Source organism: Labeo rohita, chromosome 7 (genome assembly GCF_022985175.1).
Source record: "Labeo rohita strain BAU-BD-2019 chromosome 7, IGBB_LRoh.1.0, whole genome shotgun sequence".
Taxonomy (NCBI): Eukaryota; Metazoa; Chordata; class Actinopteri; order Cypriniformes; family Cyprinidae; genus Labeo; species Labeo rohita.
The window spans coordinates 58053087-58078983 of NC_066875.1; the positions used below are offsets into that span (position 1 = coordinate 58053087).

The 25897-nt window shown below is 35.1% G+C and overlaps 2 protein-coding genes and 1 non-coding gene across 7 annotated transcripts in view; 1 reads left to right on the plus strand and 2 right to left on the minus strand.

Moving 5' to 3' along the window:
- arhgef11 (Rho guanine nucleotide exchange factor (GEF) 11) overlaps positions 1-12715 on the minus strand; it is a 34702-nt gene extending 21987 nt beyond the window's left edge. The window contains exons 1-18 of one of the 2 annotated variants that reach the window (XM_051114750.1): positions 11358-12715; positions 8809-8823; positions 8300-8391; positions 8113-8217; positions 7614-7663; positions 7473-7530; positions 7194-7387; positions 5579-5650; positions 5382-5489; positions 4923-4971; positions 4787-4824; positions 4566-4655; positions 4419-4484; positions 2640-2744; positions 2448-2546; positions 2323-2365; positions 2106-2202; positions 1838-1960 (exon numbers count right to left, since the gene is read on the minus strand). In XM_051114750.1, the coding sequence (XP_050970707.1) occupies positions 1838-1960; positions 2106-2202; positions 2323-2365; positions 2448-2546; positions 2640-2744; positions 4419-4484; positions 4566-4655; positions 4787-4824; positions 4923-4971; positions 5382-5489; positions 5579-5650; positions 7194-7387; positions 7473-7530; positions 7614-7663; positions 8113-8217; positions 8300-8391; positions 8809-8823; positions 11358-11392 (1439 nt within the window). In that variant the 5' untranslated portion in view covers positions 11393-12715. The remainder of the gene's footprint in view (positions 1-1837; positions 1961-2105; positions 2203-2322; positions 2366-2447; positions 2547-2639; positions 2745-4418; positions 4485-4565; positions 4656-4786; positions 4825-4922; positions 4972-5381; positions 5490-5578; positions 5651-7193; positions 7388-7472; positions 7531-7613; positions 7664-8112; positions 8218-8299; positions 8392-8808; positions 8824-11357) is intronic. The other variant, XM_051114752.1, reaches the window with a different exon arrangement.
- Positions 12716-13635: 920 nt separating this feature from the next.
- Positions 13636-13707, minus strand: trnae-cuc (transfer RNA glutamic acid (anticodon CUC)). Its single transcript has one exon. It is a non-coding gene; the product is annotated as a tRNA-Glu (tRNA).
- Positions 13708-13802: 95 nt separating this feature from the next.
- On the plus strand, positions 13803-24555 carry myadma (myeloid associated differentiation marker a). 4 transcript variants are annotated; one of them, XM_051115447.1, is made up of 3 exons: positions 13803-13936; positions 14897-15072; positions 21567-24555. In XM_051115447.1, exon 3 carries the CDS (start codon positions 21624-21626, stop codon positions 22518-22520), a length of 897 nt encoding a protein of 298 aa, XP_050971404.1. In that variant the 5' UTR covers positions 13803-13936; positions 14897-15072; positions 21567-21623; the 3' UTR covers positions 22521-24555. The 4 variants fall into 4 exon arrangements, with proteins under 4 accessions (XP_050971404.1, XP_050971407.1, XP_050971406.1 ...); XM_051115450.1 differs by lacking the exon at positions 21567-24555 and adding an exon at positions 17891-20085; XM_051115449.1 differs by lacking the exon at positions 14897-15072.
- Positions 24556-25897: the final 1342 nt, after the last annotated feature.

The window sequence follows — 25897 nt, forward strand, 5'->3', positions numbered from 1 at the left end:
AGATATATATATATATATATATATAGGTGATATTTCTAATTCAGTTACCTCAGGCCACATTCACTTTGTTGTATTCAATAATAATATCATTAATATATAAAAGTAATAGTAGTAGCAGTATTAAATTATACAAATTAAACCAGTAATCAAACGTATTACTTTTGTAGTACTTTTGTAAGAAATAATCAAAACTATAATTATTATCATAAAGCTATAAAATAAACCAATAAACAAATGTACTACTATTATAATAATACTATTATACTGTAATATTTTATTGTACAATATTTTTATTATAGATAACACTCATTTTATAATGCGATAGTATCATTTCAATAGTAATACATTTCTTTAAGTTACATAATGTAACCCAATAAAAATGCATTATTATAATAGTAATAACTTTATTATTATTATTATTATTATTATTATTATTATTATCATAAATAATAAATATTTATTTTATAATGCAACATTATCATTACAATAATAACATATTAAGTAATATAATGTAACCCAAAAAATGCATTACTATTATAGTAATAACAACTACTTTATTATTATTATTATTATTATTATTATTAAGTTGCACTATAAAATGTAAATTTAATAGTAATGTACTACTATTGTAATAATACAATTTCTCTGTAATATTTTATTGTACAAAATTATTACTATTATAAATAATAAATATTCATTTTATAAAGCAACAGTATCATTGCAATAATAACATTTTATTAAACAATATAACGTAACCCAAAAATGCATTACTATTATAGTAATAATAACTTTTATTATATATATATTTATAACAACTATTTTATTATTATTATTTTACTATTAAATACTCACATTTTATAGTGCTAATAATAATAATAATCATAAAATACTTGTTATTATTACATAATAAATAATTCCAAAAACAATAATACAAATAAGTATTATATAATAAATAGGTAACAATATAATTAATAATAATATTTTTATCATTAAGTTATAAAAATAAACCAATAACCAAATGTACTACTATTTTAATAATACTATTATACTGTAATATTTTATTGTGCATAATTAATAATAATAATAATAATAATAATAATAAATACTAATTTTATAACACAACAGTATCATTACAATAGTAATACATTTCTTTTTTAATAAATGATATAATGTTTCCCAATAAAAATACTATTTCTATAATAATAATAATAATAATAATAATACGTTCTTATTATTCTTGTTATCATTAAATTATAATAACAAAAATAATTCCAAAAACAATATTACCAATAATTATTAGAATTATTATACAATAAATAAGTAATGATGTAATTATTATCAAGTAAAAAAATACAAAATAATAATAATAATAATAATAAAACACTCATTACGCAAATGAAGTTCTTAGCAATGCATATTACTAATCAAAAATTAAGTTTTGATATATTTACAGTAAGAAATTTACAAAATATCTTCATGGAACATGATCTTTACTTAATATCCTAATGATTCTGGGCATAAAAGAAAAATCTTGACCCATACAATGTATTTTTGGCTACTGTTACAAATACACCCGTGCTACTTAAGACTGGTTTTGTGGTCCAGGGTCACATATTACAACGCTATTGATGACTGTCTTCACTCAAAAAGAAGCATCGGAAGCAGATCAATTTATCAGATTTTTCATGAAATATCATGAAGACAACAATTTTTGTCTTGAAAACAACATGCACGGATGAATCATGTATTAGCAAACAATAAACCGCATTAGTGTTGAGCTCATGTTGTCATTAAACTCATTTCCAAGTTTAATTTTATGTTTAATAAAGTCACTCACAGGATCTCCCACAGCGCCACCACCTGTTTGTCCACCACCTGTCTCTCTTTCGCAGGGTCTCCGTCTAACTGCTGCAGGTCGCTCTCTCCAAACAGAGAGCCCAGACCCATCATCTGCTTATTCCTGCCATATATTACAGAAAAAACATTATATTACACATCCCATTCAGCTGTGCTACAACCTTTAACCAAGCAGGAACGACTACAAAAAAAGGTCTCAGCAAGTTTAAAACAAACTGACATTAAAAATGAATTAGCAGAAGACACACCTGTAGTCTTGAAGCTGGTCTTGAATGTCTGGAAGCACCTGCTGCTGGAGCTCAGACAGCGGCCCTCGAATGTCCTCCTGTGCGTGCAGACGATTCTCTACATGAAAACAAACACAAAAACCTGTTTAACTAAACTCCATCACATTGCCATCAGTCTGCATTCGCTCTAGTTGAGGCTTTTGTTCAAGAGATTTCAAAAAACGGCACCAAATCTCACCGATATCTGTCAGAAACTCCTCTCGCACTTTAATCTTCAGAGGCTGAACAGAATCAGAAACAAGTTCATTCAGAAATGCAGCAAAATCAGCACCGGTGGTTTGTGGGTTTAAATCAGATACTCACGGCATCATGGTCCAGGAAGTGTGAGCAGATCTGAGGGGCGAGTGAACGGGCGTCTTTGGTGCTGGAGCCCAGATACGCCTCCACAGACAGATAAAACAACTGCAGCAACAGCAAAAACACAGCAGAATGTCATTTGCATTCACATCAAGAACAAGCACATTGCATGTTTCATATGAAAAAGCAGGCACTGACCAGCGGGTTTGGATCCAGTAGTTGACTGAATACGTATCTCATGAACACCGTCATGTGAGCAGGACGACTCTTCAGCAGCTCGATGTCCTGAAATGGCCCGTCCATCTATGATGAACAGACATAAAGAGTTCACGATGTAAAGACGTCATCTATTCCACTTCACATTCAAGTCACTGGCTGCATGTGGAATAATATACTAACAAACAGGACGTGTCATGTGACATTTACAGTCCACTGTAACAAAAGCAGTGCTATTTTTATTTTTGTTATTTTTTATATTTTATTTAATAACTAATAATAATTTGTAACAATTTATTTTTGTTTCAGTTTTGATTTTAATCACTTTTACTAATTAACAATTCTTCAACTTTTGATTTTTTTTATTACTTTTTTATTTCCACTTTAGATTTTTTATTTCTTTTTTACATTTCTATTTAATAACTAGTAATAAGTTATTTAATGTTTATTTTTAGTTATTTTATTAATTTAGCCATTTTTGATTTTTTTGTATTTCTTTTATTTCTACTTGTTATTTTTATTTCTACTTTCTTTTTTTATATTTATATGTAGTAACTAATAATAATTTGTAATATTCAATTGTTGATTTGTCATTTTATTAATTTAGCAATTTTTAAATTTTGAATTATTTCTTTTTTATTTTTACTTGTTATTTTTTATTTGTACTTTATTTCTTTTTATATTTCTATTTAATGACTACTAATAATTTGTATTATGTTATTTTTAATTTGAGTATTTTTATTAATTTAGCAATTTTTCATCTTTTGATTCTTTATTTCTTTTTTATTTCTACTTCATTTCTTTTTTTAATTTCTATTCAATAACTAATAATAATTAGTAATATGTTACTTTAATGTTTAATTTTAGTAATTTTATTAATTTAGCAATTTTGACATTTTTAATTTATTTTTTATTCTACTTTATTTATTTGTATATTTCTATTTAATAACTAGTAATAAGCTATTTAATGTTTTATTTTAGTCAATTTATTAATACATTTTTCAATTTCTTATTTTTTTATTTCTAACATTTCTAATTTTTCTAGTTTTTTTTTTTTTTTTTTAAATATTCAAGTTCAAGCTTTTCATTTAATATTTATATTTTATTTCAAATAAACCACCAGTTCCCAACTAGTAATAGCAAGTAAACTAAAGGGTTTTGGTTATAAAGAGACAATCTCAACAGGAAAATATCAACACGGACAATCAACACGATGAAATGGCACTCGTCATGATATTTATTTATTTATTTTTTACTCAAAAAATGAAATAAAAATGCTAAATAAAAATGTTAAATATTTATTTCAGAGAAAACAACTATCAAACTATTCAGCTATTAGAATATATATATATATATATATATATATATATATATATATACATATATATATACATATACATACATACATACATATACATATACATATACATATATATATATATATATATATACACACACATACACATATATGATTGTGTATATACACATACAATTAAATTAATATATTATTTAAATATTTTAATAATACATTTGTATGATCATGATTTTTTTTTATATTGGATAGTGGTCATATGACATGCAGGTAAACTTTTTAAATAAGTGTTTTATTTGATTAGATTTTTTTTTAAATCATGTATTTATTTTAATTTTACATTTATGTAATCACTGGCTTTTCATCAACTCACAAACCCAATTTTGCGAGATCCTGCTATATACTGTGAGATATGCTGTAAGTAAGGCGTTTAAAGAAAACGTTCTCACCTCATTAATCGAATACCCATCATCCTCATCTTCTTCCTCCGGGCCAATGATCTGCATCTTTCCTCCCTGATGAGACACAAGACAATCAGACTCAAAGCTCAAGAGAAAACACGCACACGTCCTACAGGAATCCAGTGTGTGTCTCACCGAGTCCGAGGTGTGCGTGTCGGATCCCTGCCGGCAGAGCTGAGGGTTCCTGAGGAAGGAGGACGGGGAGGAGAAGGGACTCTCACACACCTAAAGAGGAACACGGAGGGCGGGAAAGCGTTGGACAGATGGATGGGGACGTCTCACTGTTCACTTCCATTCACACACTATGATTTCGATGGAACTTGTTTCTAAAAGCTGTAAAAGCGAATGTGACTCACCTCGAAGTCTCCTTCACTGGAGTCCATCGATAACCGACCTGCTCAAAGAGGAAAAACACACCGACATAACAGCATTAATGCTGATCATTCATATCATCTGGGACTTCAAACTATAGTTTTATTGACGTATACCAACCTTCTCCGGCTATGAGATAGTTAGCGACAGCTTCTGATCGAGTGCCATCCTGAAACAGAGACGACCATGTGTGCAAATAAATAAGTAGCCCTGATTCGGCTGGTTTGAGGTTCACATAAACCCTAATGTGTCTCACACTGAACATTTACATCAAAATGCTCAAAAAGTGCTGCAGAAAGGAACCAAATGCAACTATTTGTACCTTTAATATCACTGGAATAAGCATTATTATGGACTATGGATTTGTATTGCCAAAAGTGAGGGTTTGAAGCAATGGTTTTGTTTCTTTTGGCTTCTCAAGATGTTAATTGGTGACTGGAGTGATGTGAATTACTTGTGGATTATTGTTTTGTTTTTAATCAGCTGTTTGGACTCTCATTCTGACGGCACCCATTCACTGCAGAGGATCTATTGGTGAGCAGTTGATGTGATCGTTTTCAGCAAAGAATATACTCGTACCACATCCCGCTGGATCTTCACTCGTACTTGATTGGCTCTTCGTTTGGCACTTTCTATTCGCTCCTCTAATGAAGGTGAGGGATTTCGAGACTGTTCCTCCAGAAGGTTCTGCGCAGTGAGGGCAGCAGACGTCATTCACGATGGGTTTAAACCGAACATGATTTAATGCATATGTTGGATTAGCACCGATTTGATACCTGTAGCTCTGCCTCCTCCTGCTCCAGCATCTTTCGGAGGATTTCTGTGGCGTGTTTCTGCACCTCAGGGTCCTGCGAATGATGAAGAACCACATTAAAATGATAAAGGAGTTTACTAATGAGAGCATCTTTTCATAAATTCAACGGTTTACATGAATATTTTTGGATGTTCTTGTTTATTTAAAATTTAATAATCAACTGAATTCATAAAACTTTAACAATATAACCATTTATTAAAATTTTAACAATAGTAGTGCCATTTCATTTTAATTGTTTAATTAACTTTTTAATAATCAAAAAAAGAATGTTCGATTAAATCGATTAAAACCAATTTTTTCATATTTCTATTTTATAACTAATAATAATTTGTAATCATATTCTTTATTTCAGTTTTAATTTTAGCAATTTTATTAATTTAGCAATTAAAAAAAAAAAAAAAAAACTTATTGAATTTCAGTGAGCACCCAAAGCAACATTTCTAATTTTTCTTCTTTTTTTTTTAAATTCAAGTTTTTCATCTAATATTTACTTTTTATTTCAAATAACAGAAGCAACTGTTAACATTATAGTAAAATAATAATAATAATAATAATAATAATAATAATAAACAATACTGAACAAAAGCAGCATTCTCATTTGATCAAAAATAGTTTTATAACTTCAGCTTTAAACTCTACATGGTAGTGTTCTCCTAAATTCAACATTTTACATGAATTCAATTTTAACAATCAAATGAATTTATGAAACTTTAACAATATAACATTTATTAAAATGTTAACAATAGTAGTACCATATGAAATGCTTTTTCAAAAACTCTTAATTTTATGGCTATTATTTTAATTGTTGAATTCACTTTTTAATAATCAAAAACCTTATATTACCCTATAGAATTAATTAATTTGTTTATCTTTGTTTGTTTTCCCATAAAAAAAATGTTTTTCAACTTCAGTTTTTTAAATTCTATATTAACAGTGTAATTAAATTCAAATTTAATCATCAAAAAGAAAGACTTATCATCCTTATATTATCCTCATCCTTGTTTTACATGTCTCAACTTAATTGATAAAACTTTTAAAAAATATATAACTATACTAAAATTAACAACAATAGTGGAATGAGGTGTAAATACTGAAATGTTTTGCTCTTCAGAAACTGTTTTGTCTGTTTTAATTGTCTGTGTTTTGTGATTTAACACAAATGTATTACCTAAAAGGGTGATAATTAAATGTATGCATAAAAAGACTTTAACAATTAAGAAAATTTGAAAAATCCTTTCATTCTTTGGCAAACCAAGAGCTACAAAACAAAAAACTGTGCGATTCTCTTTAAAAATAATTGTTAATTTTTAACATTCACTTTTAGAAATACATTCTACTATATAACTTCTGTCATAATTTCTTCAAGTTAAACCAAACTTCAGATCTATTTGTGTTCTAACATCCATAGATACTAGTCCACGTCACATTTTGATTAAGTCCACAGCCCTACTTTTGAATTATTCATCCAAAATGTGCCAAATTTCATGGCATTCTGTGTTATACACAAATTTTATGACTCTATTCTGCATTTTCTGCTTTGTGGAAAATCCGTGTATTCAAGCCATCAAAAGTCTTACCTGTAATGGTTTGGGTCCTGTGATTCTCTGAGTCGGGGTGCTGCTTCCTGTGGGTGGCGTTGGTGGAGGTGGCGGAGCTTCGCCGCCCGGCGCAGTCCTGTGATTGGGCAAGAGGTCAGTAGGGAGGGGCTGAAGCGGGACAGACGCGACTGAAGGAGGCGGGCCCTGAAGAGTCAACGCCACATACGTCCCGGCTGTCGGAGGAAGAGGACACACATCAACATCAGCACTGACGCTCCTCACAACTACAAAAACTAGACATGCAACTACTAAACTCACATTTGATCATCTTTACAACTTCCTGGTGAGACATGGAGGAAACCAATGAACCATTGACCTGAAAGGCAAACAGAGATATGAGGTTAGTTATTAATTAAATATGTGTTTTAAAATGACAAAACGTGTTGTGATTAAGAATACCTTAATGATTCGGTCTCCTTCCTGAACTCCAGCCTTGACCGCCGCTCCACCTGAGAGGACAAAGAAAGTAGGTGTATTCAGGAGCATTTATAGGTACATTACCATTCAAAAGCTTTGTTTTGTTGCTCAGCAAGGCTGCATTTAATTCTTCAAAAGTACAGTGAAAATTGTAAAATATTATTATAATTTAAAATAACGGTTTTCTATGTGTATATCTGTTAAAATATAATTTATTTCTGTGATGCAAAGCTGAATTTTCAGCATCATTACTCCAGTCTTCAGTGTCAGATCCTTCAGAAATCATTCTAATATGCTGATTTGCTGCTCAAGAAACATTTCTGATTATTATCAATGTTGAAAAGTTAAAAAAGCAGCCTTTTGTAGAAACTGTAACATTATAAATGTATTCACTGACACTTTTGATCAATTTAATGCATCCTTGCTGAATGAAAGTATTAATCTATTTCAATAAATCAATAAATATTGGTGTATTTGTTACCTGGCCGAACATTCTGCACTAGTTTGATTCTCTCACCACAGACGGTGAAGCCAAACCCCAGATTGTCCCTTTGCACAACCACACATCTTTGGACTAAACCTGTCCCTATGAAACAAAGAGGAATTTTCAATAAAATCAAGTCATGCAATTATTATCATTTGCATATGAGAACTCTTGACTGCATTACCTGCATTGTCTGAGGAGAGATCAGACAGCGTTTCTCTCTGCTGGCCAGGAGAAGACCTGCGCTCCGAGTCTCCTAACGTCAAACTGCTCAACCTAAGACAAAAACAATGAGATATTAAAATCAATGCAACAAGAAACCAATAACTAGGGCACCAGGGAGCAGGAGAAAAGGACAGAGAACAGAAAGTAAGAAATAAGGAAGGATGCATTCCACATAATTGAAGCATGATGCAAAATAAAACTGAAAGTGGGTGAATTTAAAGACGTAGGCGTATTCCTGAGATTCACATCAGTGCTGGCAATAGAAAACAGCATTTAACCAATATTGTCTTTTTAATACATACAGCTACAAAAACTGGTGACATTTTGATTTTACACAATATTTACTAATTGAGAGCAACAGCAACAACAACAACAACAACAACAACAAAAAAAAAAAACATGCATTAGCTATAGACTTCAGCCTGGTCTGCCACTAATTATAACACAAAAATAAAACCAGAAACTCACCAAGCAGCAAAAGGACTAAAAGGAAGCATGAAAGAGAGAAGGAAGGCATTACAGTGAGACAGACTGAAGAAAAAGACCAGGAAACGTAAAGAAAGAGCAAATACTCAACATGAGACGGACTGTAAAGCTGACTGAGAAAGTGAAAGACGTGTAAATGAGTTTTACAACTTGTGTAACTCCTCCTAAATAAGCACATACAGTGGAAGAGGTTTGTGTGACTGACAACTCTTGGCATCACTGTCTCGACAACATTATTACTCAACCGCACGATAATTAGCACCGGAAACCTGTGGTTAATGACTGATTGATGTCATGTCATTTGTTTCACTTTGATTTATCATACCTGGGCAGGTGTGTTTGTTTCTTAATGGCTGCTCTGCAGTCACATGACATAAACAGGAAGTGGATGCACAGGAAAAACAAGTCAATGAGAAAGAGAAATAAAGATCTTGAGACAGAACAAAGACAGAAATACACACAGATAACAAGGTCACGGTCACAAATTTATGAAGTGAAACTACTGATGGATGATCCGTCTCAAAGCGACTTCATCATTCATCGGTTCAATGCAAACACACAGCTGTAATGCAAACCGATGCACAGAGAGAACAAAAATAGCAACAAGGAAACGAAGGCACACTGGACGAATGGAAAAACCTGTATTGTTAGACAGAGGACAAGAGACACTGATCTGAGGAAGCAGTCTGAACTTAATGTTACCTTGCAAGCACACGAAACCCTTGGATTCAGCCAGTGTTTTGACTGTAAACAATGATTAAGCCTGTGCGCTTTTTTCTATCAGCTAAATCCAGGTGAAATCTACTGTAAAATCTGGGAAATACAGTTTACAGTTGAGCGATAATAACACGTCTACTTAAATATTGTGTGGTATTTTTACGGCCAGTCACACTTATACTAATGTTCTCAGTTCTCCAAAAAAAAAAAAAAAAAAAAAAAAAAAATTCAACTGGTATTTAAAATTATTTACACATAGATGTGGTGAAATTTCTAGTCATACACTTCCAGTCAAAGATTTTAATGTTTTTTTTTAAATAAGTCTCTTCTGCTCACCAAGCCTGCATTTTATTTGATCCACAGTACAGTAAAAACATAATTTATTCCTGTGTTTTTCACACCTGTGTTCATTCTAATATTCTAAACTGCTGCTCAAAAAAACATTTATTATTACTATTATGTTGAAAACAGCCAAGTAGATTTTTTTCAGGTTTCTTTGATGAATAGAAAGTTAAGAAGAACCGCATTTATCTAAAATAGAAATCTTATGTAACATTATAAATGTCTTTTTCATCACTTTTGATAACTGAATATAATGACTCCAAGCTTTTGAATGGTATAGCGTATAACGAAAAAAAAGCTTTTTATTGTATCTTTCTATTCATCAAAGAATCCTGAAAAAAAAATGTACTCAACTGTTTTAAATACTGATAATAATAAAAATGAATGTTTCTTGAAAAGCAAATCAGCGTATTTTAATGATTTCTAAAGGATCATGTGCCACTGAAGACTGGAGTAATGATACTGAAAATTTAGCTTTGGTCACAGGTATAAATTATATTTTAAAAATATATTCAATTAGAAAGCAGTTATTTTAAATACTAAAATATTTCACGATGTTACTGCTTTTGCTGTATTTTGGATCAAATAAATGCAGCCTTGTGAGTAGAAAAGAATTCTTAAAAAAAATAAAAAACTAAAAAAAAAAACATTACAAATCTTACTGTTCAAAGTCTTTTGACAGGTAGTGTATGCAGCCTAAAAACCGTTTTATTTCGCATGGAGCGGGTCGCCTCATGAGGGCCGTCATGTTGATATCACGTGACCAGCTGAATACGTCAAACTCGCTACTGTCCGACTTTTACTGAACACTTTCACTTGTGAAATAAATTAATCATGGTTTATAGTGATTGTATCATTTCTACAATCCTAAAAGAAAAAAAAGATAAACAAAAAACGTTGTTTTTAAGTGACGCTACATCCACGCTTCATAAATAATGAATCTGAACGCACCGTACAACAGCATTTGTGACAGTCAGGTATCACAAATAATTGATTCTTTTAAAAAAGAAACTAAAATTGCAACTCTGTTGAATGTAATGTAGATGTTGAATATAATGATATGACCGATATGAGTTTTTTTTTTTTTTAATATTACTACATTTAGGACGGCCAGTGATGCAGAATCATGTGTAATACTGAATGACATCAAATAAAAATGAGATTAAACTAAATAAACACGTACATATCAAAATATTTTCCTCAGATGATACGTTATTTACTGTCCATTCGAAATTTTAAAGACCTGACACACTTAACGCCGCACGACCAATCAGATTCGAGGACCTAGTTGTTTAAAGTAACGTTCTAATACTAGTTATGTAAATAATACCAATACTGCACTGTGTTATTAAAATCATAAGCGAGTTTTCTCATAAAGCAGAAATGAAACGAGGATCAAAAACGTCCCTGAGCACGTTAAGATAAAAACAATCGGTATCGGTCTAAAGGTCGTTTTAAGAAAACAAACTCACCTGTCCAGCGTGGAGGTCGGATGTCGAACACTCATGGCTGCAAACGGTCCGAGGTTTGTCCGTTTATTTGTGTAGTGATTTTTATGTCAGTCTGAGATCATGTCATTAGTGTAGGGTTAGTTGTATTTCCTCTTTCCACTCCTTGAGGTGAGTTTTGTCCTTTCAGGGGTCAAAGTTCCTTTTGGGAAAACGCAGTGGTCCTCCTTACCAGCATCGTCCCTTTTAGGAAACAAACTCCGAATGTCCACATAAACGCAGTGAAATCCCTTTAGTACTTAGTATTTGGTAGTGTCATAACAACTAGACTCTCTCGGGGGTGCACGCAGGATCAATACGCTACATTTCTGTATTATCTCTGGCGCTTCAAGTTGGAGATTCCTGAGGACTGAATCATCTTTCCTCTTCAGGATCGCTTTAAAAACATTAACAGCCTGCGGACTCGGTCCAAATGAGAAGAATCAGTCTTGCTGCTGAATTCTGTGGCTTCACTACAGTGTATAAATGGGTCGAGATGATTCACAGTCAGTTGGTCCTACGGCTCTCAGTGTTTTTAGCAAGGTTATTCTGGTCTTTGGAGCTACTGAGCTCAACACAGTGCAAGTGGAGCTTCTCGGAACCAAAGACTGGAGAATATAATACGTGCAGCCACATAACCCACAGTGACAGGAGACGAATAAAGTGCATTAAATGAATTCATAAGCAGCAAGGTTCACAGTGGTGACAGTCAGATAATTACAGCTGCTTACACATGCACCATCTGCAGCTCCACCAAACACCTCCTACAATAATGTGCAACGCGCCAAGCCATACAACCCGGTGTTTTCAGCGAAAACCCCAAATTCGCTGGAGACCCGCTGCTTCCAGTGTACCCGAGGCCGCACGGCACGCATCCCCGCCGCCGCGTATGGACGGGCGCCGCACGCGAGCGTGACTCCGACGGCCGCGGCCGTTCACCTTCACGCGCGTGCGGTTGAACGCTAACGCGCTGTGCGGCAACGCAATCCAGACGCGATCTTCTGCACTCGTGGTGCGGTAAACCCGCCTCGGATCGCTTTCGTTTTTGGGGTGCAATTATTGTCCGGATTTTGGCGACTTGCACACGCTCGTTTGCTGGCCAGCGAGATTCATTTGATCCGCAGACGGCTCCGTGACGATTTGGATCCTGGCCGGTCGCGTCTTTCGCATTTGTCTGTCGCTGTATGGACGTTTAACGTTGATATTCTCTCATCGCTTCCCAAAAATGTGTGATCTGTAGGTCTGTAATGGTAGTGTTATCCCAATGCTCGAGCGTTCGCCATTCCGGAATAATACCATCATCCTTGGGTTTATGTTTGGCTACTAGGAAGGCAAACAGACTCACGCTCGTCCTCTATCGGTTGGATTTCGGTACTGCGCGTAAAATTCGACCGTGGGTCACATTGACTGGAGAGACTTTTTAGCTATGTATTTTATTTATTTATTTATTTTTTTTGACATGACAGTGTTAATTACAATAGTTATTATTTATGCTATTATATAATTGTTTGTAAAGTATCACATTTATGTGAAAATAGACAAAAGCCAATCCATTCTGTAAACATTTTATAAATTAAATTAAACAATATGGATCTGCTTTGCATCAGGGCTATCATAGTTAACTATAGCTAAAACCTAAACGGTGAAAAAAAAGTTTATTTAAAGTAAACAAACCAGTCTTTTTATTTGTATCTGTTTATTTTTTTATCAGTTGGTGTATAGATCTTCATTAAAAAAAATGACCCTTATAACTGTTTTTTTTTTTTTTTTTTTTTTTTTTGTGGTCCAGGGTCACAAATGTAAACAGAAAGTAAAATAGTAAAATATTATTTGATTTAAACTATTTAGACATACTAATAAAATTGACCAAAACACAATAAAATGATACATTTTATACATTTAAAATAAACATGAAGTAGATAAATAAAAACAAATAAAAAATATTAGTATCTCTATGATTAGTATAGTACAGTATTTATTTTTATTATTTATTTATTTATTGTTTCATGTTCCCTTTTTTTTCGTAACACCTGTTGTAAGATTTTTTTTACATGTTTTAATAAAGTTGGTAAAATAAAAAAATGGCCTGTTTGCATTTTTTTTTTTCATTTAAACAGTGACACACAGCCTTTTTTGGCAGTGTTTATAATTATCAAAATAATAATAATAATAATAAAGATTTGGTTCTACACCACTTTGATGTAGCTATTCAGTAATTCAGAACATCTTAAATCTTCTTTTTGTTCACAAAGAAAAACATTTGTTCCCTGACCGGGAATCGAACCCGGGCCGCGGCGGTGAGAGCGCCGAATCCTAACCACTAGACCACCAGGGAGCGATGTTTGGACACGCAATCTGGTGTCATTATGTGTGTGTCTCTGGTGTACCACATGCAGCAGCGTCACTAGGCCATTTTAGGCCCCCTAAAATTTTTCCATTAGCTCCATGAACTGTACACGAATTTGTGATCGCCTCAGTTCCCTTTACATTTCACATGAAATTGCGGCAGACTCCCCGTCTTTCAGTGCGTTCTTCAATCCGCAGGCCGAAAAAACTAGAACAAGGTAACTAATACCTACATCTGTGCAGTTTAAATACTTTACTAAATATCATGGGGGAGCAATCGGTTCCCCGTTTACTGTAGCCTAAGTTTTTGCTGTGTTCACCGCTCATCACACCACACGATTCCACATACAAACTCATACTTTATAGAACAATCATGTTGCCATTTTCATTTGAAAACTTTCAATATAAGGCATATTCCACTGCATGTGGCAAAGAGGTTTGCATACTTGAGCTAAGCAAAGAGTTGTACTAAAAATGCAAACGTAAAATTGTAGTTGTACTGTGTGCGTGTGATCAGGAAGACTGGTATTTGGCTTAGTGTTAAAATGTTATACCTATCTAAACAATACAGTGGAATACTGAAATAAGTTTAGTATACCACCCTATATTGTTATTATTATTATACCCTCATTGGGGGCTTGATCGTAGAACCTTGACCACATGATTAGTCAATCTATTTACATAATTTAGAGGCGTTATGCTACATGATGTAGAGGCGTTACGCCACGTTTAAAATCTGTAAAACCACAGACAGACTACAGGGAACAGAATAAATCAAGCTTTTACCATAATTAGGCTACTCTTAATATCATTAGATTGTCTAACTGAACTTTTTCCTCCCCTCATTTTCATTATCTATCAGTGTACAGTCCTATTATTGCAGCTGTTCTGCTCCATACCCTTAATATATTTGCGTTACTTCAGATAATATGCAGCATCCCCAGCCACGCCTTTGTTTCGGCCACACAGACAGAACTGAAAATGCTAAAGTTAGCCAGTTAGTGGAGCTCCACTTAAAAAAGAAGCAATGATTCATATACAAAATTGTATTAAAGAAAATAAAAACCCGAAAAAAAAGATTTGTAGTTTTATACTGTTTGTAAAAAAAGGGACAATGTCACACAGTGGAATGCACACAGCTAACATCTAATTTTAGCATACAAATTCTTTTCTCTAAGCCGTATGGAGAGGTCAAATGGTGAGAGAAAGGCAGAACCTAATTTGGAAGGAAATGGGCGTGGAGGACTGAAGTGAGTCCCGTTAAGGAAGAGAACATCTGGGCAGCGTCACAGGAGTGGGGCTCGAATCTCCTTTGTGATACAATCTGGAATAAAGCAGAGGAAGTCTGTATAAGGTATGTTTGCATTATTTGTTTTCTTATTTTCTGTTTAGTTTCTGTTGAGTTCTGTGAGTTTGCGTGTGCATTGGTCTTGATTCAGTGATTTAATACATGGGTTTATTTTTTTTTAGACGGGACGCTTCAGCCTGAGGAATGCGCTTCATTTATGTACATATGCTTTCGTGAAATGTACTAAAGTGTATCGGTTAAACGCGTTCAGAGATCGCTTTCCTATACTCGGGGACGTTTGATTACGTTTGATTGACCCATGTTAATTTTTTCGCTCATTTTAACCTCATCCGAACCATAAAACCTAACCACCACACCCTTCACCACATCCGTTAGCTGCTAGAAACATACTTCTAGAACAGTGCTAGGTAAAATGCAACCATGTAAGCTATGTAACATTGTTAATATACATGTTTTATTAACGTATACACCTACCCCAACCCTAAACCTAGCTCTTACTATAACACAAAAACAGTATTATTGTACAGTGTAGCATACAGAAATAACGTTAGATTGATGTGTTACAGTAAGAGCTAGGTTTAGGGTTAATTAGGGTTAATAAACCGTCAGAGCTGTATCCCTTGCCACACACACAAACATCTCTACTATAGTTTTCAAAGCCTTTGAGACTGACTTTAAATATATATTACATGTATATTAACAAAGTTACGTAGCTTACATGGTTGCATGCCCAGTAGCCAGAGATTTCTCCCTTCTAGCCTGGCTCCTTGCATCAACAATGGGTGGTAATGTGGAGGAAGTGACCAGTAGCTGAGTCACGTACTTGTGATATGGCTTTGTTAGATACATGGTGTTGCCTCATAGGATTGTATGCTATACATAAATTGGGACATAATGTCTGAAGTTGGGTAAAATACTAGCTCTTAAAGAAACAGTACACTCAAAAATGAAAATCATGTCATTTCAGTCCTGAATCCATCTTTCCTCTGCTGTAAAAGAGAGATCTTAGGCAGAATGTCCTGGTTGACCTTTTAAAGACCTACATCTAAATTGTTGTATGCTAGGCTGATCGCTTATGCACGCTATGTTTAATCAGATTTGAGAGTTATGATACTCTCATGTATTTCATGTTAGAGAGCCAGATGGACATTATCATGTGTGGACTGTGATCTGATTCTCATAGAATCAAAACAGTGTTTAAAACTTTATAGTTAGTTGTCATCTTTGGTGTGAACAACACTTAAAGGAGAAGTCCACTTCCAGAACAAAAATGTACAGATAATGTCCTCACTTCCTTGTCATCCAAGATGTTCATGTTCTTTTTTCTTCAGTTGTAAAGATGTTTTTTAAGGAAAACATTACAGAATTTTTCTCCGTATTGTGGACTTCTATGGTGCCCAGAGTTTGAACTTCGAAAATGCAGTTTAAATGTGGCTTCAACTGAAACCAAATGTGGTTGTAAACAATCCCAGCCGGGAAAGAATGGTCTCCTCTAGTGAAACGATTGGTTATTTTTTTTTTAAATAATACAATTTATATACTTTTTAATGTCAAATGCTTGTCTTGTCTAACTATGCTTTTTCCGGTTCATGACAGTTAGGGTATGTTGAAAAACTCCCATCTCATGTTCTCCCTCAACTTTAAAATCATCCTATATCACTGTTTTACCTTTTTTTAAGGGTGTTTGATCTTCTTTGCATGGTCACTTTTGCGAGAACTGGGTCGATACTTCTGCAGCGATGTAGGATGATTTGGAAATGATTTTTGAAGTTGAGGAAGAAAATACAATTGGAGTTTTTCGACATACCCTAACTGTCTTGAACCAGAATACACAGAGTTCAGGGAGAGAAAAACAAAATGAGTGTTTGAGATTAAAAAGTATTTAAATTGTGAGTGTTTTTTTATGCAAAAAAAACTTAAATATTGAGAAAATCACCTTAAAAGATGTCCAAATGAAGTTCTTAGCAATGCATATTACTAATGAAATATTATATTTTTATATATTAAGAAAAGGAAATGTAAAAAATATCTTCATGTAACATGATCTTTATTTAATATCCTAATGATTTTTGGCATGAAAGAAAATCTATAATTTTAACCCAGACATTGTATTTTTGGCTATTGCTACAAATATACCTGGTTGTGTGGTCCAGGGTCATATATAGGATTCAGTAAATAATGATAGTGTTCTCTTTGTTTTGTAAGCTATTGCTTTAAAAGTGATCATGTACAATAAATCAAAGAAAAAGTGGGTTAAGTATTTTCAGGCACACATTTCTTGTGTTGTTTCCCCTGAGCGACAATAAAATGATAGTTCACCAAAAAAATGAAAATTCTGTCATTATTTATTCTACTCACCCTCAAGTTCCACCAAGTTATTTGCCAAACAGTTGCTGGTAGCCATTGACTTCAACTGTTTGGTTACCAAAGTTCTTCAAAATATCTTCTTCTGAGTTCCACAGAAGAAAGACATTCCTACAGGTTTGGAACAACATGGGGTTAAGTAAATGATGCCAAATTTTCATTTTTAGCTGAACTATCCCTTTAAAATCACTCTGGGGAGTGAGTGCATATCTATCATGTTTTTTTTTTTAGATCAGTGCGTAATGGTTACATAACCAAGGCATGAATGCAACACAATGCACACTTTAGTAAAACCAGTGCAGTAAAGGAAACAGCCCACACAGTTCCTCCTAAAAGAATCAAACCTTCTAAACGGGCCACATGCTCAGACAAACAGGGCTGAAGTGCTTCTTTTGAGCATTTGAACGTGATCACTGATTGGAGCATGTCAAATCACTTAGGCAATAGCATGCTTTGTTGATTCAGATGGTCCATCTGCCTCTCTTTTTGTCCTTTGCAGAATCACCAGAAGGACACTCATCGTACACCTTTAATTTGACGTCCAATAACTCCTCCAATCATGCCTCTTGTGGTCTTGAAGTCCTCCCGTCTCATGTGGGTGCGTTTGGCCGCTCTGCTGTTCACTTGTGTGGCGTTTAGTGTTGCGGCCCACGGAGGAAATGTCAGCGGCGGCATGGGCGACTGGAGCATCTTCTGCTGGGCTTTCAGCTTCGCCGGTACCCTGCTGGTTTTGGTGGTGGAGGTCATGGGCCTCCAGTCTCGCACCCCCGTGTCATGGACCAACTTTCCTATTACTTTCGCCTGCTACGCCTTGCTTCTCTGCCTGTCGGCGTCCATCATCTTCCCACTCTACTTCCTGAAGGGCCAAACAGTGCACAGCGAGGTGCGAGACCACCGGATCGCCTCGACTGTCTTCTCCTGCCTGGCCACCGTGGCTTATTTCGTCGAAGTGAGTCTGACTCGAGCGCAACCGGGCGAAGTCGCCGGGTACATGGCGACAGTTCCAGGCCTGCTGAAAGTTTGTGAGACCTTTGTGGCCAGTGTCATATTTGTGTTTGTCAGTGACCCCATCTCTTATGACAGTCACCCGGGTGTGAAGTGGTGCATGGCCGTCTACTGCATCTGTTTCATTATTTCGGCGGCCATCGTGGTCATGTGCGTTGGAGAATGCACCGGACGCCTGCCGTTCTCATTTGCACGCTTCCTTTCCGCCTATGCCCTGTTGGCAGTCGCCATGTACCTCAGCGCCACCATCATTTGGCCGATCTTCAAGTTTGACAGCCGATATTCAGGTAGCTCAAGCCGACCGTACGCCTGCCAAATCAATCAAGGTTTGTGCCCGTGGGATAAACTGGTCACTGTGGCTGTTCTCACCGCTCTCAACTTCCTGATTTACCTCGCGGATCTTGCGTATTCTGCCCGACTGGTGTTTGTCACAGCATGAGAGAGCAAACGTTCGTCTTTTCCCTGACACTGGTGAAATCTCTGAAAGCTAAAGATTTTGCAGACTGTGCTTCAATGAGCTCAAGCTTTTATTCCAAGTTTCTGGAGCAGGAAGAACATGTTCAGTGAATAATGGTGCATTCAAGTCAGAAAGACCGTATTCATGAGTTAAACACAAGTGAACAACACCACAATGTCATAATTATGGAGTGGGAAACAGTACTATTTTAGTGTCATTAATACAATATCATAGTTTCTGTTGATAATTTTAATTTTATTTTATTTTTATATCTTCTATTTTCAAAGTTTTCATATTTTATTATTTCATTTAGTTTAATACATATTTACCATATACCAACACATATTTGATGTATTATCTTAATTATGAACACATTGGTTTGTAGTGCAAACATTTTTACCATTTAGAAAACGGCTTAATCCCTTTTATCTTTTATTGTAAAAAGTTACAAAAATCTAACATTTCATTGTAAAATAAGAATTTAAAATGGGGGGAAATCTCATTGGTTTCTCCTATAATGCCTGGTGAGTTTGGAGAACAGCTGTCAAGAGATCTGAGACCATTCCATCATTCAGAATCACTCAAGACTTTTCAGATTTCCAGCTGTTGGAAGATCCAGCCACTGCAAATTATACGATTTTTAGCAGAGGTTGGTTCTGTTGGTACTGGATAGAGTCCATGATGCCGTGTATGTTGGGATCTTTAAAGATACAGTAGCATTTTTAATTTAAAACATGGGGTACTTTTTAACTGTGTTTTTGTACCAAACCCATCTTGAGTGTTTGCTGATACAATGTTCATTTTTTAGTTTCATCTGACCATAAAAGCCAATCCATTACATTTCAAATATTCTATGGTCAGATGAAAGTAAAAAATGACTTAGCAACTCGTAGCTACGAACTTTTAGAAGGACTTGAATGCACCATTGATTGTATTTTTAATGTGCTTAGTGCATTTCTTGATTGTGCCGCTGTTGCCTTATTATGGAGTATCACATCCACATCGCTGTGTTGAACTACTGTACATTTTTGTGCTGTTTTATATGTCTTGAAGCATATGTTTGTCACATGTAAGTGTTAATATTGACACATTGCACCAAATTAGCATTTCAGCCGGGTCTGTGTTCATGTGGTCTAATGAACACAACAATTTTGGAGCAAAGCATTTTTATATTATTTGCTATAATATTTTCAAATGTATCTAGAACAAATAAAGTTGTGATATGAAGACAAGTTTGCATTCTAATTTATATTTTGTTTATTGGTTTTGGGGTTTGCAGTTTAACATATGTCTGTTTGTGAAAGTGAGTTTCAAGATGCTAAGCTATCACTTATCAGATATTTATCAGACAAAAACCTATTTCTGTCATGACAACTCGTGGAGGGATTGGCGTGGTAATGTACATGATTAAGTGAATGTATTTGGTCTTGGTGGAACAAGTCTGCTATGCTGCGACAAAACAAGTACAGAGACTTACTACTGCCAATACATCCACAACATGCTGCTGTGAGCATGTAAGAAATACATTAATCACCCAGATCTAAACAGGTGGAGCTGGGGAAGTGGAGGGTTTCTGAAGCAACTGGATCAACTGCTACAGCAAACACTATTTGAATGTTGAGCAGCGAGCTCATTGGCTACCGATACAGGACGAAACCAATCAGCTGTGCCATGTGATAATGATGTCATTATGTCAGATAGACTTCGACCTATCAGACTGCGCCATCTAGAGTTTTTCAGAAAATGTCCAAGGTGTGAATTTTTATGAATGCTTCACTGAAAAAAGGCAATTTTGTCACTTTTGTGAGTTCATTACATATAAGGGCATAACTCTAACATACCAAACTTGTTTATCGTGGTTCATAATGTCTTTACATCAAACGTCATTATTTATCAAGATATTGTGCATTTACTTTTTCATAAGTAATTTGATGAGACAGAGTTGTGTGAGCACATTTACCAATTTGTCACTTGTTTAAAATCAATTAAAAGTCGATCGTGAAAAAGCTAACTATTTGATAAAAGTATACAAAATGCACACAGACATAATGATTCTGTCACTCTCATGTGATTCTTTTAAAGGTTATGACAGTTCCCTCTTTTGAAAACTAGTTCTGTCACTGTGTATATTTTTCAAATTTATGTATTTACTCGTTATCATCGTTAAGAAATTTTTAGGCTAAATGTAGAGATGAAATGAAAATTCTGTCATCATTTATTCTCCCTCAAGTTGCACCAAGTTATTTGCCAAACAGTTGCTGTTAGCCGTTGACTTCCATAGTATGGAAACATATGGAATTTCTGCCAGCAACTGTTTGGTTGCCAACATTCTTCAAAATATCTTCTTTTTATTTCTGCAGACAAATAAATTCGTACAGTTTTGGAACAACATGAGGTGGAAAGACTGATGCCAAATTTTCATTTTTAGGTGAGCTGTCCCTTTAAAATCATGTTTTTTAGATCAGTACGTAATGGTTACATAACCAAGGCATGAATGCAACACGAAACACACTTTAGTAAAACCAATGCAGTGAAGAAATCAGACCACACAGTTCCCCCTAAAAGTGTTGAACCTACTATACAGGCCACATGCTCACACAAACTGAAGTGCTTTTCTTAAATGTGAACACGATCACTGATTGAAGCATGTCATGCATGGAGCATGCTTTGTTGATTCAGATGGTCCATCTGCCTCTCTTTTTGTCCTTTGCAGAGTCACCAGACGGACACTCATCGTACACCTTTAATTTGATGTCCAATTTGTCCAGTAATGCCTCTACTGGTCTTGAAGTCCACCCGTCTCATGTGGGTGCGTTTGGCTGCTCTGGTGTTCACTTGTGTGGCGTTTAGCGTGGCATCTAGTGGAGGAGCAGTCGTCGACAGCATAGCCAGCTGGAGCATCTTCTGCTGGGCTTTCAGCTTTGCCGGGACCCTGCTGGTTGTGGTGGTGGAGCTCATGGGTCTCCATTCTTGCACCCCCGTGGCATGGGTCGACTTCCCTATTATTTTCGCCTGCTACGCCTTGCTCCTTTGCCTGTCAGCGTCTATTATCTTCCTACTCTACCTCCTGAAGGGCCAAACAGTGCACAGTAAAGTGCAAGACCACTGGATCGCCTCGACTGCCTTCTCCTGCCTGGCCACCGTGGCTTATTTCGTCGAAGTGAGTCTGATACGAGCACAACCAGACAAAGCCAGCGGATACATGGTGACGATTCCAGGCCTGCTGAAAGTTTGCGAGATCTTCGTGGCCAACCTCATATTCGTGTTCATCAGCGACCCTGTCTCTTACGACAGTCACTCGGCTCTGAAGTGGTGCATGGCCGTCTACTGCATCTGTTTCATCATTTCGGCCGGCATCATAGTGAGGTGCATCGCCGGATGCACCGAGTGCCAACCATTCAGGAACATTCATTCTGCCTACACCCTGTTGGCGGTCACCATGTATCTCAGCGCCACCATCATTTGGCCGATCTTCACGTTCGACAGTCGTTATTCGGAGAGCTCAAGCCGACCGGCGTCCTGCCAATACTATCACGGTTTGTGTCCGTGGGATAAACTGGTCGCCGTGGCCGTTCTCACCACTCTTAACTTCCTGATCTACTTGGCGGATCTCGCTTTTATTGCCCGACAGTGGTGGACGGACTACACAAGTCAAGTACATTGGTAAAAGTGCAGATATGTATAATAAAATGTTACTCCAGTAAAAATAAAATGATTTCTCTTTCAATTTTACTCGAGTGAAAGTACAAAAGTACTACATTTATGTACTTAAGTAAAAAACTACTGATAGATCGATTTATTTAGCAATTTTATATAAGCTGCTTAATTAATTTTTATATTAGCATGTATTTTATAATCCCACTGCTCAAAATACCTGTGATTTTAAAAAAATAACCACTATATGAAGTCAAGATATATTTTTGGTTGTTGATATGGACTACGTTGATCAGAGTGATGTAGTAATGTTCACTGTGAAGCTTACACCTGAAAGAAAACGGACTTGAGCATCTAATTTTCACCAGTAAGAAAAAAAAAGTGTTTCAAAGCTTGATGTTTTGCAGAACGTCACAGTTATATATGACATGAGAATAAGGCCTAAACTTTTATGGAAAATATAATTACATTTTCATAAAGATTATTTTCTTCTCAAACCTTGTCTGAGGTGTAAAAACACTCCTGGCAAATGCCCCCACAGGTTAGTTACCATGTTCTGAACATCACATTCTTTCTTTTTCCCTCATATGTAATCTATCTAGGAGGTTAAATGAAAATATTTGGGCTTTATATCTAAAAATTACCTCAACTTAGAACCAGCAAGCTTGTTAGCTAGACAGTTAGCATTAGCTAACAGTATTTACTTATTTTCAGTGTGGTTATGAATAAACATTCATATGTGTCTACTCGGCAAGTTGATCCACACAATATAAAAATGTATACTGTTGATAAACAATATAAAAACAGAAGTTACACAGGGGTAAATGCGTAGCATTTTAATAAAATGGCTAACGTTACAGCAGCGGGGAATATGAATGTGCATGAGTTACTTTATTTAATCTGTGTTATTTTAATGTTTTGTTGTTTGACCTAAAATATGAAGACACTGATGTTGATGTGTCTGCTTTCAAGCATTTCAGTGGGATTAAACAGGTCACCCTTTACAGCAGAATTAGTTCACAAACAACTGACAGTTTTGACATAAATATGATTTTCAGTTACAATAATTAATCCTAAAGTTCGACATTAGTAACTTACTTTTCGTAGCATCAGTCACGTCCGGATCTTACTTGTGAATTCAGTTTCACTGGAGACTCGCTCTAAACGGCTCATTTGAATCAGTGAGTTGTCGACTCGAGAACAGCTGCGATCGGATCAGAATCGGAAGTAAAACAATTTTGTTACTGTCACTGCTGCCGGAAGGTGTTTGTCACGGAGTAAGAGAGCAAATGGTCGTCTTTTCTTATGCCAGAAAAGATTGTATTTGCGAGTTGAACATGCAAGAATGTCACTACAAGTCACTACAGTGTCACTACATTAATAGTATTATTTCAGTATCCTAGATATACTATTACATTTTTTGTTAATATTTAATATTTTATAATATTTTATTGCTCACACTTTATTTTAAGGTCCCATTCTCGTCATTAGCAAATCATTAACTATGACCTTTGCCCCAATAGACTCCCAGTGTGCTGCTTATTAATAGTTAGTAAGGTAGTTGTTAAATGTAGGTATTAGGATTAGGGATGTAGAATAAGGTCATGCAGAATATGTGCTTTATAAGTAGGCCTGCTAATAAACAGCCAATATGTTAGCAATATGCATGCTAATAAGCAACTAGTAAGAGCTAGTCCCTATACTAAAGTGTTACAATTTTATTTGATTATTTTATATCATATGACTATACTTTATAGTTATTTTCTATTTTTAAAGGTATTTCTCTTTTTTGTTTCGTTTTTTGTTTTATTTTAGTTTTTCATTGTGTATATACAGTTATACTCTACTTTAAATACTAAAAAATTAACTAAAACTTAACTACTCATATATAATAAAATATAAAAAGAAACCCCCCCCCCCCAATACACAAGTAGCTATTTGTTTTTAAATGTTTTAAATATATTTTATTATATATTAGTAGTTATTAAGTTTTAGTTATTTCAGTCGTTCAGCTTAAACTAAATGCAAATTTGAAATAATTATTTGAATAAATTTTTATTTCAAATTGTATTTCAGTTAATGTTTATTTCATTTAAGTTTTATGGCTTATTTCCATTTTTTTATGTGTTTTATTATATATGAGTAGTTATTAAGTTTTAGTTATTTTAGTACTTCAACTTAAACTAAATGAAAATGAGAAATAATTATCTAAAATAAATAAAATAGGTTTTTATGTCAAATAAATTTATTTCAAATTTATTTCCATTAATGTTTATTTCATTTCAAATAATGATTTTTTTAAAAATGGTTTTAGTTAAAGTTTTAGTTAGATAATAACTGGTGGGAAATTCATGATTTTTTAAGCCTTGAGTTTTTAGATTTTGGATTGTGTCAGTGAGAAAACACTGCAAACACTTTTCTTTCGTCTAAAGCTAGCCAGGTTGAATGTACAGAATACATGATACATGATAAAATATATAGAAATACAGTTTACTTGTGAACTGAATAAAATAGTTTTTTTTTGCACATTTTTGATTCATATGTTTGTCACATGTAAGTGTTAATCATTGACACACTGCATCAAATTAGCATTTCAGCCGGTTCGGTGTTCATGTGTTTTAATGAAAGTGAACAATTTTATAGCAAACTTGTATATTCTTTGTCTGTAATATTTTCAATTGTACAGAGAACAACTAAAGTTGTGATATGAAAACTGTCACAAATCTGGTCGGTGACCTGCGGTCCGCTCACCACCAGATGTCTCTCTCGGTCCATTATCACACACAGACTGTTGCACTACACCCCGGACTGCATCTCCCACTATCCACCACGCTGATTGCGCCATACACCTGTGGCCAATCAGCAGCCCTATAAAAGCCCCGGACTTTCTCACGTTTAGGACCGTGTATTGTGGAGTTTAGTTTCAGTTGCATTTAGCGCTCTCCTAGTGCTAGCACTGTTTCCCAAGTTTCCGAGTTCCTAGTTCCCTGTGTTCCTTTGTATCCCGAGTTCCTAGTTTCCTAGTATTCTGAGTTCCTAGTTTTCCGTGTTTAGTATTCTCGGCTGGCCATCTCGTTTCGTCTGTCTAGCCGCCTGCCTTTCTGGACTCATGCTCGTCATAAGGATTATTCTTCAGTCGCACGTTATGGATAATGTTCGCCGTTGATCGACCCACGCCAGCCTCACGGACTTCTCTTGTGCCTCCCTCCGCTGTACCTGTTTATTATTGTTCTGACCCTGCCTGTCTGACCATGTCTTTGCCTCGTCCATTCAATAAAAGCTTGCGCATGGATCCCCTCGCCTCTCGTCTCCCTCTCCACGTTACAGAATACACTGTCCTAAACGTGAGAAAGTCCGGGGCTTTTATAGGGCTGCTGATTGGCCACAGGT

Coding starts and splice junctions, on each gene's coding strand:
- myadma (XM_051115447.1), top strand. CDS start 21,624: ATGCCTCTACTGGTCTTGAAGTCCACCCGTCTCATGTGGGTGCGTTTG.